The 14,601-nt window shown below is 38.9% G+C and overlaps 2 protein-coding genes across 2 annotated transcripts; one reads left to right on the forward strand and one right to left on the reverse strand.

Moving 5' to 3' along the window:
- Positions 1–6,812: 6,812 nt before the first annotated feature.
- Positions 6,813–9,189, forward strand: LOC124213918 (mitochondrial S-adenosylmethionine carrier protein). Its single transcript, XM_046615708.2, has 6 exons — positions 6,813–7,209; positions 7,619–7,775; positions 7,873–7,982; positions 8,396–8,636; positions 8,698–8,836; positions 9,049–9,189. The coding sequence occupies exons 1-6, from the start codon at positions 7,141–7,143 to the stop codon at positions 9,176–9,178; spliced, it is 846 nt and encodes a 281-aa protein (XP_046471664.1). The 5' UTR covers positions 6,813–7,140; the 3' UTR covers positions 9,179–9,189.
- Positions 8,943–14,037, reverse strand: LOC124213916 (putative sodium-coupled neutral amino acid transporter 10). The gene is made up of 6 exons (XM_046615705.2): positions 12,627–14,037; positions 12,244–12,514; positions 11,994–12,130; positions 11,685–11,912; positions 11,397–11,604; positions 8,943–11,320 (listed from the first exon to the last, which is right to left on the reverse strand). The coding sequence occupies exons 1-6, from the start codon at positions 13,107–13,109 to the stop codon at positions 9,813–9,815; spliced, it is 2,835 nt and encodes a 944-aa protein (XP_046471661.1). The 5' UTR covers positions 13,110–14,037; the 3' UTR covers positions 8,943–9,812.
- Between the last annotated feature and the right edge of the window lie 564 nt (positions 14,038–14,601).

Consider the following 14,601-nt stretch of genomic DNA (forward strand, 5'->3'; position numbering starts at 1 on the left):
CCTCGTATCTTCTCTCCCGTTGATCCCACGCTCCTTTTGCTGCGTTTTCTGAGTTCCTTGGGGTCCAATTGGTCGGGAAGGAGTCATTCGAATCAATTCCAAGACGAAAAATTTTTTGGTAAAAAAAAAGGAATGTTAACCCCTTTGTATTTTTGGCGAAAATTTTCGCGATTTTGAAAAGTGCTGGAATAAATTAATTGTGACAGTATTTCGACGTAATTTCGCGAGAGAAGTCGATTGGGCGCAGTCCCAATACGCTGCGACCAACGCATCGAAAGTTACAGCCAAAAAACGAAAACCTGAATTTTCGACATTTTTCAGCAGGTCCTTTTTTCCTCGTATCTTCTCTCCCGTTGATCCCACGCTCCTATTGCTGCGTTTTCTGAGTTCCTTGGGGTCCAATTGGTCGGGAAGGAGTCATTCGAATCAATTCCAAGACGAAAAATTTTTTGGTAAAAAAAAAGGAATGTTAACCCCTTTGTATTTTTGGCGAAAATTTTCGCGATTTTGAAAAGTGCTGGAATAAATTAATTGTGACAGTATTTCGACGTAATTTCGCGAGAGAAGTCGATTGGGCGCAGTCCCAATACGCTGCGACCAACGCATCGAAAGTTACAGCGAAAAAACGAAAACCTGAATTTTCGACATTTTTCAGCAGGTCCTTTTTTCCTCGTATCTTCTCTCCCGTTGATCCCACGCTCCTATTGCTGCGTTTTCTGAGTTCCTTGGGGTCCAATTGGTCGGGAAGGAGTCATACGAATCAATTCTGAGACGAAAAATTTTTTAGTCAAAAAAAAAGTAAGGTTAACCCCTTTGTATTTTTTGCGAAAATTTTCGCGATTTTGAAAAGTGCTGGAATAAATTAATTGTGGCACTATTCCGACGTAATTTCGCGAGAGAAGTCGATTGGGCGCAGTCCCAATACGCTGCGACCAACGCATCGAAAGTTACAGCCAAAAAACGAAAACCTGAATTTTCGACATTTTTCAGCAGGTGCTATTTTCCTCGTATCTTCTCTCCCGTTGATCCCACGCTCCTATTGCTGCGTTTTCTGAGTTCCTTGGGGTCCAATTGGTCGGAAAAGAGTCATACGAATCAATTCTGAGACAAGAAATTTTTTGGTCAAAAAAAAAGGAAGGTTAACCCCTTTGTATTTTTGGCGAAAATTTTCGCGATTTTGAAAAGTGCTGGAATAAATTAATTGTGACACTATTCCGACGTAATTTCGCGAGAGAAATCGATCATGCGCAGTCCCAATACGCTGCGATCAACGCATCGAAAGTTACAGCCAAAAAACGAAAACCTGAATTTTCGACATTTTTCAGCAGGTCCTTTTTTCCTCGTATCTTCTCTCCCGTTGATCCCACGCTCCTATTGCTGCGTTTTCTGAGTTCCTTGGGGTCCAATTGGTCGGGAAGGAGTCATACGAATCAATTCTGAGACAAAAAATTTTTTGGTCAAAAAAAAAGAAAGGTTAACCCCTTTGTATTTTTGGCGAAAATTTTCGCGATTTTGAAAAGTGCTGGAATAAATTAATTGTGGCACTATTCCGACGTAATTTCGCGAGAGAAGTCGATTGGGCGCAGTCCCGATACGCTGCGACCAACGCATCGAAAGTTACAGCCAAAAAACGAAAACCTGAATTTTCGACATTTTTCAGCAGGTGCTTTTTTCCTCGTATCTTCTCTCCCGTTGATCGCACGCTCCTATTGCTGCGTTTTCTGAGTTCCTTGGGGTCCAATTGGTCGGAAAAGAGTCATACGAATCAATTCTGAGCCAAAAAATCTTTTGGTCAAAAAAAAAGGAAGGTTAACCCCTTTGTATTTTTGGCGAAAATTTTCGCGATTTTGAAAAGTGCTGGAATAAATTAATTGTGGCACTATTCCGACGTAATTTTGCGAGAGAAGTCGATTGGGCGCAGTCCCAATACGCTGCGACCAACGCATCGAAAGTTACAGCCAAAAAACGAAAACCTGAATTTTCGACATTTTTCAGCAGGTGCTATTTTCCTCGTATCTTCTCTCCCGTTGATCCCACGCTCCTATTGCTGCGTTTTCTGAGTTCCTTGGGGTCCAATTGGTCGGAAAAGAGTCATACGAATCAATTCTGAGACAAGAAATTTTTTGGTCAAAAAAAAAGGAAGGTTAACCCCTTTGTATTTTTGGCGAAAATTTTCGCGATTTTGAAAAGTGCTGGAATAAATTAATTGTGGCACTATTCCGACGTAATTTTGCGAGAGAAATCGATTGGGCGCAGTCCCAATACGCTGCGATCAACGCATCGGAAGTTACAGCCAAAAAACGAAAACCTGAATTTTCGACATTTTTCAGCAGGTGCTTTTTTTCTCGTATCTTCTCTCCCGTTGATTCCACGCTCCTTTTGCTGCGTTTTTTGAGTTCCTGGGGGTCCAATTGGTCGGGAAAGAGTCATACGAATCAATCCTGAGACTAAACATTTTTGGTCAAAAAAAAAGGAAGGTTAACCCCTTTGTATTTTTGGCGAAAATTTTCGCGATTTTGAAAAGTGCTGAAATAAATTAATTGTGGCACTATTCCGACGTAATTTCGCGAGAGAAGTCGATTGGGCGCAGTCCCGATACGCTGCGACCAACGCATCGAAAGTTACAGCCAAAAAACGAAAACCTGAATTTTTGACATTTTTCAGCAGGTAGTTTTTCCTCGTATCTTCTCTCCCGTTGATCCCACGCTCCTTTTGCTGCGTTTTCTGAGTTCCTTGGGGTCCAATTGGTCGGGAAAGAGTCATACGAATCAATTCTGAGACGAAAAATTTTTTGGTCAAAAAAAAAGGAAGGTTCACCCCTTTGTATTTTTGGCGAAAATTTTCGCGATTCTCAAAAGGGCTGAAATCAATTCTTTCAGGCCCTATTCCGACGTAATTTTGCGAGAGAAATCGATTCGGCACAGTCCTAATACGCTGCGATCAACGCATCAAAAGTTACAGCCAAAAAACAAAAACCAGAATTTTCGACATTTTTCAGCAGGTGCTTTTTTCCTTGCATCTTCTCTCCCGTTGATCCCACGCTCCTTTTGCTGCGTTTTCTGAGTTCCTGGGGGTCCAATTGGTCGGGAAGGAGTCATTCGAATCAATTCCGAGACGAAAAATTTTTTAGTAAAAAAAAAGGAAGGTTAACCCCTTTGTATTTTTGGCGAAAATTTCCGCGATTTCGAAAAGTGCTGGAATAAATTAATTGTGGCACTATTCCGACGTAATTATGCGAGAGAAATCGATTGGGCGCAGTCCCAATACGCTGCGATCAACGCATCGAAAGTTACAGCCAAAAAACGAAAACCTGAATTTTCGACATTTTTCAGCAGGTGCTTTTTTCCTCGTATCTTCTCTCCCGTTGATCGCACGCTCCTATTGCTGCGTTTTCTGAGTTCCTTGGGGTCCAATTGGTCGGAAAAGAGTCATACGAATCAATTCTGAGCCAAAAAATCTTTTGGTCAAAAAAAAAGGAAGGTTAACCCCTTTGTATTTTTGGCGAAAATTTTCGCGATTTTGAAAAGTGCTGGAATAAATTAATTGTGGCACTATTCCGACGTAATTTTGCGAGAGAAGTCGATTGGGCGCAGTCCCAATACGCTGCGACCAACGCATCGAAAGTTACAGCCAAAAAACGAAAACCTGAATTTTCGACATTTTTCAGCAGGTGCTATTTTCCTCGTATCTTCTCTCCCGTTGATCCCACGCTCCTATTGCTGCGTTTTCTGAGTTCCTTGGGGTCCAATTGGTCGGAAAAGAGTCATACGAATCAATTCTGAGACAAGAAATTTTTTGGTCAAAAAAAAAGGAAGGTTAACCCCTTTGTATTTTTGGCGAAAATTTTCGCGATTTTGAAAAGTGCTGGAATAAATTAATTGTGGCACTATTCCGACGTAATTTTGCGAGAGAAATCGATTGGGCGCAGTCCCAATACGCTGCGATCAACGCATCGGAAGTTACAGCCAAAAAACGAAAACCTGAATTTTCGACATTTTTCAGCAGGTGCTTTTTTTCTCGTATCTTCTCTCCCGTTGATTCCACGCTCCTTTTGCTGCGTTTTCTGAGTTCCTTGGTGTCCAATTGGTCGGGAAAGAGTCATTCGAATCAATTCCGAGACGAAAAATTTTTTGGTAAAAAAAAAGGAAGGTTAACCCCTTTGTATTTTTGGCGAAAATTTTCGCGATTTTCAAAAGTGCTGGAATAAATTAATTGTGGCACTATTCCGACGTAATTTTGCGAGAGAAATCGATTGGGCGCAGTCCCGATACGCTGCGATCAACGCATCGAAAGTTACAGCCAAAAAACGAAAACCTGAATTTTCGAGATTTTTCAGCAGGTGCTTTTTTCCTTGTATGTTCTCTCCCGTCGATCCCACGCTCCTTTTGCTGCGTTTTCTGAGTTCCTTGGGTTCCAATTGTTCGGGAAAGAGTCATACACATCAATTCTGAGACGAAAAATTTTTTGGTAAAAAAAAAAGGAAGGTTAACCCCTTTGTATTTTTGGAGAAAATTCTCGCGATTTCGAAAAGTGCTGGAATCAATTCTTTTGGGCACTATTCCGACGTAATTTTGCGAGAGAAATCTATTGGGCGCTGTTCCAATACGCTGCGATCAACGCGTCAAAAGTTAGAGTTGAAAAACAAGAACCTGTATTTTCGACATTTTTCAGCAGGTGCGTTTTTCCATGTAACTTCTTTCCTGTTGATCCCACGCTCTTTTTGCTGCATTTTCTGAGTTCCTTGGAGTCCAATTGGTCGGGAGATAGTCATTCGAATCAATTCTGAGACGAAAAATTCTTTGGTAAAAAAAAAACGAAAGGTTAACCCCTTTGTATTTTTGGCGAAAATTTTCGCGATTTTGAAAAGTGCTGGGATCAATTCATTCAGGCACTGTTTCGACGTAATTTTGCAAGAGAAATCGATTGAGCGCAGTCTCAATACGCTGCGATCAACGCATCGAAAGTTAGAGTCAAAAAACGAAAACCCGATGTCCGACATTTTTGAGCAGGTGTATTTTTCTTCTTAATTTCTCTCCTGTTGATCCCACGCTATATTCGCTGTGTTTTCTGAGTTCCTTGGGGTCCAATTTGTCGGGAGAGAGTCATTCACATTGAATTTGAGACCAAAAATTCTCGCCTCAAAAAATGAAGAAAAAGTAAGGCTAACCCTTTTGCATCTTCGGCTCAAATTTTTGCGATTCCGAAAAGTGCTGGAATGAATTCTTTCATGTACTAATCAGACGTAAATTAGCGTTAGCCTGACTGCGCGCAGTCCGAATCCTACGCTAGGCTAGTCGCTCAAACTTTCGCATCAAACCTTCTTAATTTTTAAAGGATTTTCAAAAAGGTGTGAATGAAACATCGTAAATTTGTATCCTCCAAGTTTTCAATATTTATTCAATGTGACTTATTCTAGTACAAGTGTGCATGTGTCAGTGTGTAGTAAATTAACAAGTCCAAATATAGAATCGAAGTGAAAAACGGAAAGGGGTATGAAAGTATGATTCAAACTCACATAAGAAATCTATATTGATTTGAAGGAATGAGTATACATCATACAATGTTATCAACAGACTATAAATAATCCTGCTCGAGATAGCTATCAATGTAGTTCCAACATATAGCTGAAGTTTCAGCCGGCGTGTAGCACCCCTGCAGAATTGGATAGATGATGTATGATATTGTAGTTTGTCTGTTTCATGTCATCTGTATTAAAATGATTAAGAAGTTAATATACATCGTATTCTGTTTGTATCACATCATCTGTTATTCGTTTGCTTCTCTAGATCTTATTCACACATTCTGGGGCGTTTAATCAGTCAATGTCGGGCTATGCAAATCAATTCTTGGACAAAAGATTTTTGCTGAAAATAAGTGTGTTTCCAAATTATCTTGAAAATTTTGATGATTTCGAATATTGTTGGAATTAATCCTCTCATGCACTATATCGACGTTATTTTACGAGCAATATCGATTGCCCACTGTCTCAGAATCACAGCGAGCATCGGATTCCCATGGATTGCCAAAAAACCCTCAACTCCTGTATTGCCTCAGCTGTCTATTTAACGATGTTTTATATATCTTCTTTGGCTTTCCCAGGGTCTACAATTTGTCTTATAAGGCTGATCGTTCAAATCGATTTCCGGAGGACAAATTCTCCCCAAAAATCGCATAAAAATCTTGGCTTATCTGTTTTCGACATCTTTTAAACAATAAAATCGCGAAGAACGTAAAGCCAATTAACTCTTGTATTTTTTTAACGTCGAGCAATCTCGACAATCATAGAATTTTCATTCAGATCAATACAGTTGGTTATTTCTACGGCCCTAATTCGCTTGCAAGCAGTTACAAAACGCTGTCGACGAAATGATCAAATTGACCCACACACTGAACATCATGGATTATTTGTCAGGATGCACAAAGTCTTATTCATCAAATATTTCCATTCATCATTCATAATCATTTTGTTCAAAGGCAGAAAGGCTTCGAAGTAATTGTTTAATATTGACTTATGATAGGTATCACAGTTTGTCTTCCTTCATTTTCCATTTATCCTTTTGTTACAGACTTAACTACTCACATTCCAAATTCTGCCGCACTTCGATCTTAAGTAACGGTTTTTCCCCCGCGATATTAGCATATTTCTATATCCTGGTGTACGTTTACCAAACACGCGTTGCTGTACTTCAAGTTGTCTGACATCAAGGGGCTTACGTCCGTGCCTTCCTTCAACATGGCGCTATAATCACATTTTCCGAATCCCTACAGCGCCACTAGTCTCAATGCTTGCGGTACTTCGCAGGTTATTGGTCAATCGTGCTTCTGCCCTTACTGAGGCAGGTCACGGAAGGATGATCTTGACCCCATCCTTGAGCAGGTGCCGCAAGCACAGCAGTCAACCGCCGTAGCTGCGCGCGCACCACGCGAGGGTTCTAATATATTGAGCAAATGTCACAACTGAGCGAGAAGTGAGGCGAATCACGTGTCGAAGGCCGGCTGAACGATCGTAACGAGCGGACACGTCCAAATTCAATGAGTCTAGTCGTTTCGAAATGACCGAACTGAATAAAATACTTGAAATGTACTCCTAGTTTCACCAGTTACTGTCGCTGTTCATCGATCACCGAATCCAACGTCGAAATGTTTCACGAGGACGCAAAGATTGCCGGCAGCATCAATTCCAGGAACGTTTTTTTTTCCTCGATGATCGTAAGTAATGATGAAATTTACAATATTCCTTTTTCAAAGCGATCTCACGTTCTTTCCACGTTTTTACAATTCACAAATAATGTCTCTGCGTCTCATTCCACGTAGTTATAACCACGAGTCGTCCAGGTTCTCATCCCGATTTCTGATTTCAAAGTAACATCTGATAATTTATTTAAGTTATGCCACGATTCACGTAGGAAAAAACCTGCTCTTTCAAATTTACCTCTAAACACCTTGAAAACTAGTTTTCAATACACATGCTGCTAATTGCAATGGATTGTTAACGTACAGGAGTACGGAGTCCCTAACAAATATTAACTTACTTGTCGACTATTATACCTGTGATAATACCAAAGATAAAAGAAAATTATTGCTTTAACGGTCACAAATTCTAAATGAATAAATTTAGTCCGGAGGAGTCGCTGGCACCGTTTGCGACTTGACGTTTTTCCCCCTGGATACGTTAAAGACAAGGCTGCAGAGTCAACATGGATTTAATCAATCGGGCGGCTTCAGGAGACTTTATCAGGGGGTGATACCAGTTATGGTTGGCTCCGCACCAGCAGGTGTGTCAGAAAAGCTCACACTATGTACATGATTTATGAAGAATGTGCATCACCATTCAATGCTTTTTGATTATACCTTGAATCGTTCCTCTTTCAGCCTCCTTATTTTTCATTACTTATGAAGGGATTAAAGAATTTGCACAGCCTAAAATACCTCAAACTTATCACCTCTTCATTCATATGGGTGCTGCTTCTTTGGGTGAAATGGTAAATAGTTCTACATAGTTGTATCATGTAAAATATATAATTTCTTTAAATGGAACTGGTGGCAAGTAACTTCTCTCAGAAAAGTATATCGATTGGCTTTTTAGACTTACCCCCATTTTACTACTTTCATTGTTAAAATCTACATTTTTGGAATCCAAATACCTGGCTCTCAAGTTATTACAAAATGATTTTAATTAATCTCGATTCATTTTATCAGTGAAACTTGTGTGTTACAAAATGTAGAAATTAACACACTAGAAAATTTGTAAAGTAGTTGAAGAGACATGACTGAAAGTGAGAAAAATATAGCCTGTTATCAGCCCTAATTGATACTACAAAGAATTTCCTTACATTATTGAGAACAATCTGACTAGGTTGTTATTTTTTCACTTTAAAAACCAATTCACAAACAGGTTGCATGTCTTGTTCGGGTTCCGGTGGAAGTGATGAAGCAGAGAAAGCAGGCGCTCCTACAAGACAAGGGAAAACTGAAATTACGAACTTTGTATCGTGGTTACGGTAGCACAGTATTAAGAGATTTGCCTTTTGGTTTGATACAAATGCCGCTGTGGGAGTATTTCAAACTATGTTGGAAACGCCAGGCGTGTAGAGATTGCACTCCTCTGGAAGGAGCTATATGCGGTGCTGGGTCTGGTGCGTTGAGAAAAACTCACTCTGTGATTGATCACATCGCTAAATTGCTTCTAAATTACAGTTGCGGTGGCGGCAGTGATAACGACCCCCCTAGATGTTGCGAAAACTAGAATTATGCTTTCCGATACTTCGGCAGAAAAGGATGAAGTAAAAATATCGACCATGCTGAAGGAAGTCTATAGAGAAAAAGGCGCTAAAGGGTGAGTCATTCAAATTGTTTGATGGATAACATAACACAGTTAGTACAATGAGTCAGTAAATGTGAAAAAATAATTAGGGACAAGACATCTGAATAAAATGCAAGTGTAATGTTACCAAAAATTATGTACAAGTTATTATTTTATTAAATATCAGTATTATACATTTTTCTTAATCGAATCGTTCATTCATTCGGATTTTTTTCTTTTTACAGACTGTTCGCAGGTTTCGCGCCAAGAGTATTTGGTTTCACCTTAGGAGGCTTTGTGTTTTTTGGAGTTTACGAACAGGTTAAGGCGACTTGTAGCACGATTTTTCCATACACCAGCATTCCTAGTAGCTAAGATTTTGAAAATTTTTATGAAAATATTTTTATCTTCAATCTTTTATTATCTTCACCGAAGTACCTATCAAACGCTAGTTGTCTCAAGTTAGTATGCTGGAATTTTCAGATACTTTTATAAAATATTATTACTAAATATTTAAATAATTAGAATAATTTTTAAATTAATGGAATGACAATTTTTACTCAAGTTTAAAGTATTTATACCGTTTAGTCAACATTTGCCGAATAATTATCAGATCTCAGTTGCACATATCGTTAATTCTCGAACTTACTGTAAAAATCATTAAATACTCTATTAATACCTGACACATTGAAAATAAATACAATTATTGGTATTGCATTCAATAAAGATTAATAAAGCTATGTCATTAGTAACGATATATTGCTTTGCCTTCTTTGACACCGAACTTACCTACTCGTAATTATTACGTATAAAATAATGCTTTTTCTCAATTATGCTGCGTTACTTTAACACACAAGTATTAATGACATTGTTTTTCCATATTTCGCAATTGGTTTTTCATTAACAATAAAATATAACCTAATCAAAATTCATTAGAACAAAAAGGGTTGAAATTATTATGCCGCAGTCTCATATCACATTAGTGGTATATAATAGTGGTTGACTTGAATTACTTACTATCACCATTATTGGTACTGGCAGGTCTCAGGTTTCTCTCATTAGTCTTGTCGAAGTTTTCTCGCAGATCAAAACTATTGACTAATGAATTTTCATTCACCAGGCTCTGATCAGACAAGTAGGAATTCGTTTTGATTAATAATGACTCTGTCGATGTTGGTTTCTCAGGATTTCCACCTTCCTTTTGATTAGTAACTTTTTTATTTGCGTCTTGCAGAGAGCCATCCGTTTTAGCACACTCTTGTGTATCATCTGTCTGTGCAACTTTGTTCAAGAAAGACTCGATCTTCTCTGCTTCTAAGATCACAGGTAATACATCCGATTTGATTACAATACCCTCATCAATATCTCGTTTTTTTCTGTCTGGACTCTCAAGAATATCTCGCCTGATCTCGAGATTTTCATTTTGTTTTTTTGAGAGCGTTCGTTCTTCGTTTACTCCATTCACCCTAGTTTTCTCACTCATAACTAGAGCAATTGGAACTGGAATTTTTTTTTTATTATCGTACAATGTTTGTACACCACTGTTGGATGGATTTGGTTTACCAGGCTCTATATTCACGACGTTCGTTTCAGGTGAAATGATATTGTCGTGATTTACGTCTGCAGGAATGATATTTGCGTTACTCGAATTCGGGGTTTGCTTTGTTAATGCACTAAGAATCGGCCCACGCGATTTTTTATCAGTTTCACCTCCAACAGTATTGAATAAATCTTTCTCTGCATATTGCTTTCCATCACCATCTACCGCAAATTCTACATTATTAGCTTCAGTATCCCTTAACTTATCCTTCTTTGTATTCTTATTGCTCTGTCCATCAACAGAAACGACTTCCTCTGGCTGTACATTTTTCTCCACATCTTTGATAATTAAATTATTATTTTTAGCACCAATTGGAGTATCAGCATCGATACTCTTGTCAAGCTCTACTTCCTTTTCTTTTTTTTTCATCGCCTCTTTTTCTTTCTTTTCCCTCTCAAGCTCTTGTTTACGTTGATTTAAATTGCCTATAATCTTTTTTTGTTCCTCGAGTAATTGTCTTTGTTCGAGTTTATGCATCTCCAATGTTTTCTTCAACTTTTCAACCTCCGATGGGGCTGCCAATTTCGTGTCCTCTGCCAACTCGGCTTCCTCCTTTTTTATAGCGTCAGAATTAACGTAATTATCGACTTTCTGCACAACAGCGTCTCTCTTTTCTTTCATTTCAACATCTCCGATTTTCTTTTCCACACTTGACGCGACCATACCTTTTTTCTCTTTCTTGTCTCTATCCTCAAGATTTTCATTTTTATTCCGATCCAACTTCTCTAACTTTTCAGCCATCTCTTGCAACACGGGAGCAAGCGTGGGAATCAAGTTAATGTCAGGTTTTTTCGTTTCTAAAGTCAATTTCTCATTAACCACAGCTCTTTCAACTGGAATTGGCGGTTCTTGACGTACGTCTTCCTTTGAACCTTTATCTTGAGACTTTTCTGCTTCAAATGGTTTGAATTCTGGTGCTAAAAATATACAAACTAGTAGTTGGTTCTTGACTTTTCTCAGTGATGATAATTCTACTGAATTGTGAGTACTCACCCTCAATGATATTTGGAATATCATTTATTTTTGCAATTGGTGGGACGACTTGAACATCCCGATCTTTGATAAAATCAATTGGAATGTTGTTTAATCGGTTGAAGGAATCTACCGGGGTCACGACTTTGATATTAGCAGATTCCTCTATAGCGTAAAGATTCGCATAAGTGCCCAAGATCATTATCCACACGCCTACGAAAAGAATAATCTGAAAGTAATAATAGATTAGTGTCGTGAGGAGATTAGAGTAGATTATAAAAGCAAAAATGGGTTGATTTGCAGACAAACCTGAGCCATCAATCTTTCGCTGGTATTTTTACTGCTGATGGAAATGAAGAACGCGGCAGGAAACATGAGACAAATCATCACTCCGATCGTCGATCCCACCAGTCCTAGTACAAATTCAATGTTTGGAATCAAAATTCCGATTACCAGAGAAACTCCGACTATCGTGAAAGTGAGACACTTGAATCGAGCTTCTGGAATGTAGTTGTTTGATGTATCGTGGGATTGAGCCTGAAAATGGGTTCATAGTTGTGAAATTTTGGATTGTGTCATTATTATGTATACATCTAATTCGTTTCAATTTGAGCTTACCCAACGAAATAATAGAGAATTCAGACTCGCTCTGCATGGAAAGATAACAAGTGGAAAACTAAATGCGACTGACAGTACGAAGCCAATTTTTATCACATCTGACGATAAACTCGGTTCAAAACTCATCAATATATTTCCTGAAAATTAAAAGACATATTTTTGAATTGCACATACAAATGATGAATTGGAGAAACGAACAGGCCTAATAAAGAAAAAAAACTGCAAGATAAATTTTTACATTTCTTCTCACCTGTGAACGGAAGAGTGCAGAAAGCCACGTACCCAAAAAATCCAACACAAACATAGACAGTGGTGCAGATATTCAGTGCGTTGTCTACGACCCGATTCATCTTTTCAAGAGAGACATTTGGAATTGTTTCATAAATCTCAAACAATTGCGTCTGGCAGAATAAAGCCATGGAAAATATTGGTAGACATTGTAAAATGCCGTACGGACGCCAATAAAACACTTTATCGTACCAGTCGGTAGCAAAAATATGCGTCATGGATTCAGTCATCACCTGTATTGGAAAAAAACGAAGTTTTATCAAGTTGAAATTTGCTAAAACTTATTGACTTACGGTCTGTGAAATTGCAATGAGTAAACAAAATGAATTCCAAGCATTGAATTACCTTCAAAACAAGGCAGAGGTAGAAGCCAATGGTGACGGTGCAAATGCTTGACAAGCTATCGACGTTTCTGAGCAGTCCGAGAGGTAGGATGATGAAAACACCCATTGTGACTAAAAGACTGGACCTGATATCCTCCGGCGTTTTATCGATAAGTTTTCCGACGATTTCAGGTCCGAGGTCTCCGACGACAACAAAAAACGCTATGCAGGTGCCCATGAGAAAGCCGATGATGAACAATTCGGCTAGGAATTTTCCGGTCCTACCGAACGCGTGAAAGGCGAGAAACTCGAAGTTCCGCCTGCGCGACATGACTGCGGATTTAACAAGGAAGTGGCAAGCCAACTTGGACAAAATGCTGCTCAAAAATAGCATCAGTACCGCGAGAACGATGCCGCACTGCTTAAAGCAGAACGGCATTGCAAGAACACTGACGCCGATGACGCTGTTCGCCAGCGTCATTACATGCGATAGGTTAGTCATCATTTTGAGAGCGATCAAGCTCTTTGATGCGAACTTTTAGCTCATAGATTTTCACAAGCCTCGCATCGCCAACAGAAATTGCAAAAGAAACGGCGCAGCGAGTGTTGGAATTTTCAGGACATTTAATTACGCCAGCTAATCGCAGTGGCGATTCCTTAATTAAGGAATGCAGAGCGATGCGATGAGACCAGGGGATTGGGTCACAACCTTTCGAACAAAGTTCCACGGCTGTATTTTTGTGCAGACAATTTTAAGTGAGGTTAGGAAATTGGTAGCGATAAATGCGGCTTTTCAAGTTACTGTTCGAGCGGACAAACAAGCGAATAAACGCGTGGCAGTACGTCGAAGACACTGAGCCACGTCTGATTATCATTATTAACTTTTTATTGACAAGTAAACACTGTCACACCGTTGCCGTTCCGAAGAGACAAGGATTGTTTATTTATAAGTTAGCCTGTGATTATTAGGAAAGCGCAGCAATTTTCGAACACTTGAATACCGACGTGTTTGATGTGCGTTGCACAATTACAGGCATTTTTTATTCAGCTACACATAAACCATGTAAGTAAAGAAAAACAACTTTCTCCTCACTAGTTTTCCACACGTCACCAAGTGACGGACACGACACATAAGGTTGTTTATCCACGCCACCTCGTGAAATAATTATATTCTCAGAAAAACAATGACACGTGAATCTTGGATAACTCAGTCGGTAACCTTTTACGTTGGCAATGTCTCGGTCGGCAATGGATGGTGATGTTCATTTGAATTGAACAGGGTTGCAAATTTTTTAATGAACAAGTAATGCATTAACCATTACTTTTTCAATTCATAATGGAAATAATTTCTGATCATGTTCAGTGATTGGATTATAAAAAAATTAAGAAAATTAACCATCAGATTTGTCGAATCCTTCCATGTAATAGAAAGATATTCAGTACGGAATACACAGTACCCGTAATCGCCCTTTTGAAACAAGTTTATAGAGAAATGTTCGTCCAGAAATATCCTGAATAGAAACATTTTGGTTCAGTGTAGCCACTAGCATAATTATAATTTGGTATTCCTCGAACGCTGCAGCCTGATGCAGTAATGTTCTTCCGAATTTATCTTGATCGTCAACATAAAATATGAAACTCATTGTTCTCCAACCATTGCACAAATTCTGATGATCCTTCCTTTGCAGCTTCGAATAATGTCCTCCTGTCAACATCCTGTGCAATGGCGTAAACGGATAGTTTTTTAACCAGGAATTTCGCTAATGCCGATCGTCCTTTCACAGTAGAATACACCATATTCAAGTAAAAAGCGTGGTATACATTAAAATCATTAATGGTTGAAACGGATGGAAACTTGCTATCAATTCGAATTCATTAATGACTTTCGAAAATCATAATGGTGTTGGCATTTTGATATTCAAATAGTTCGCATCGACACATGGAAAAGGCGTAGGTCACTACTCGTGACCAAAAGATATTATCAATAATATGATCGT

Source organism: Neodiprion pinetum, chromosome 3, assembly GCF_021155775.2.
Source record: "Neodiprion pinetum isolate iyNeoPine1 chromosome 3, iyNeoPine1.2, whole genome shotgun sequence".
Classification (NCBI taxonomy): domain Eukaryota; kingdom Metazoa; phylum Arthropoda; class Insecta; order Hymenoptera; family Diprionidae; genus Neodiprion; species Neodiprion pinetum.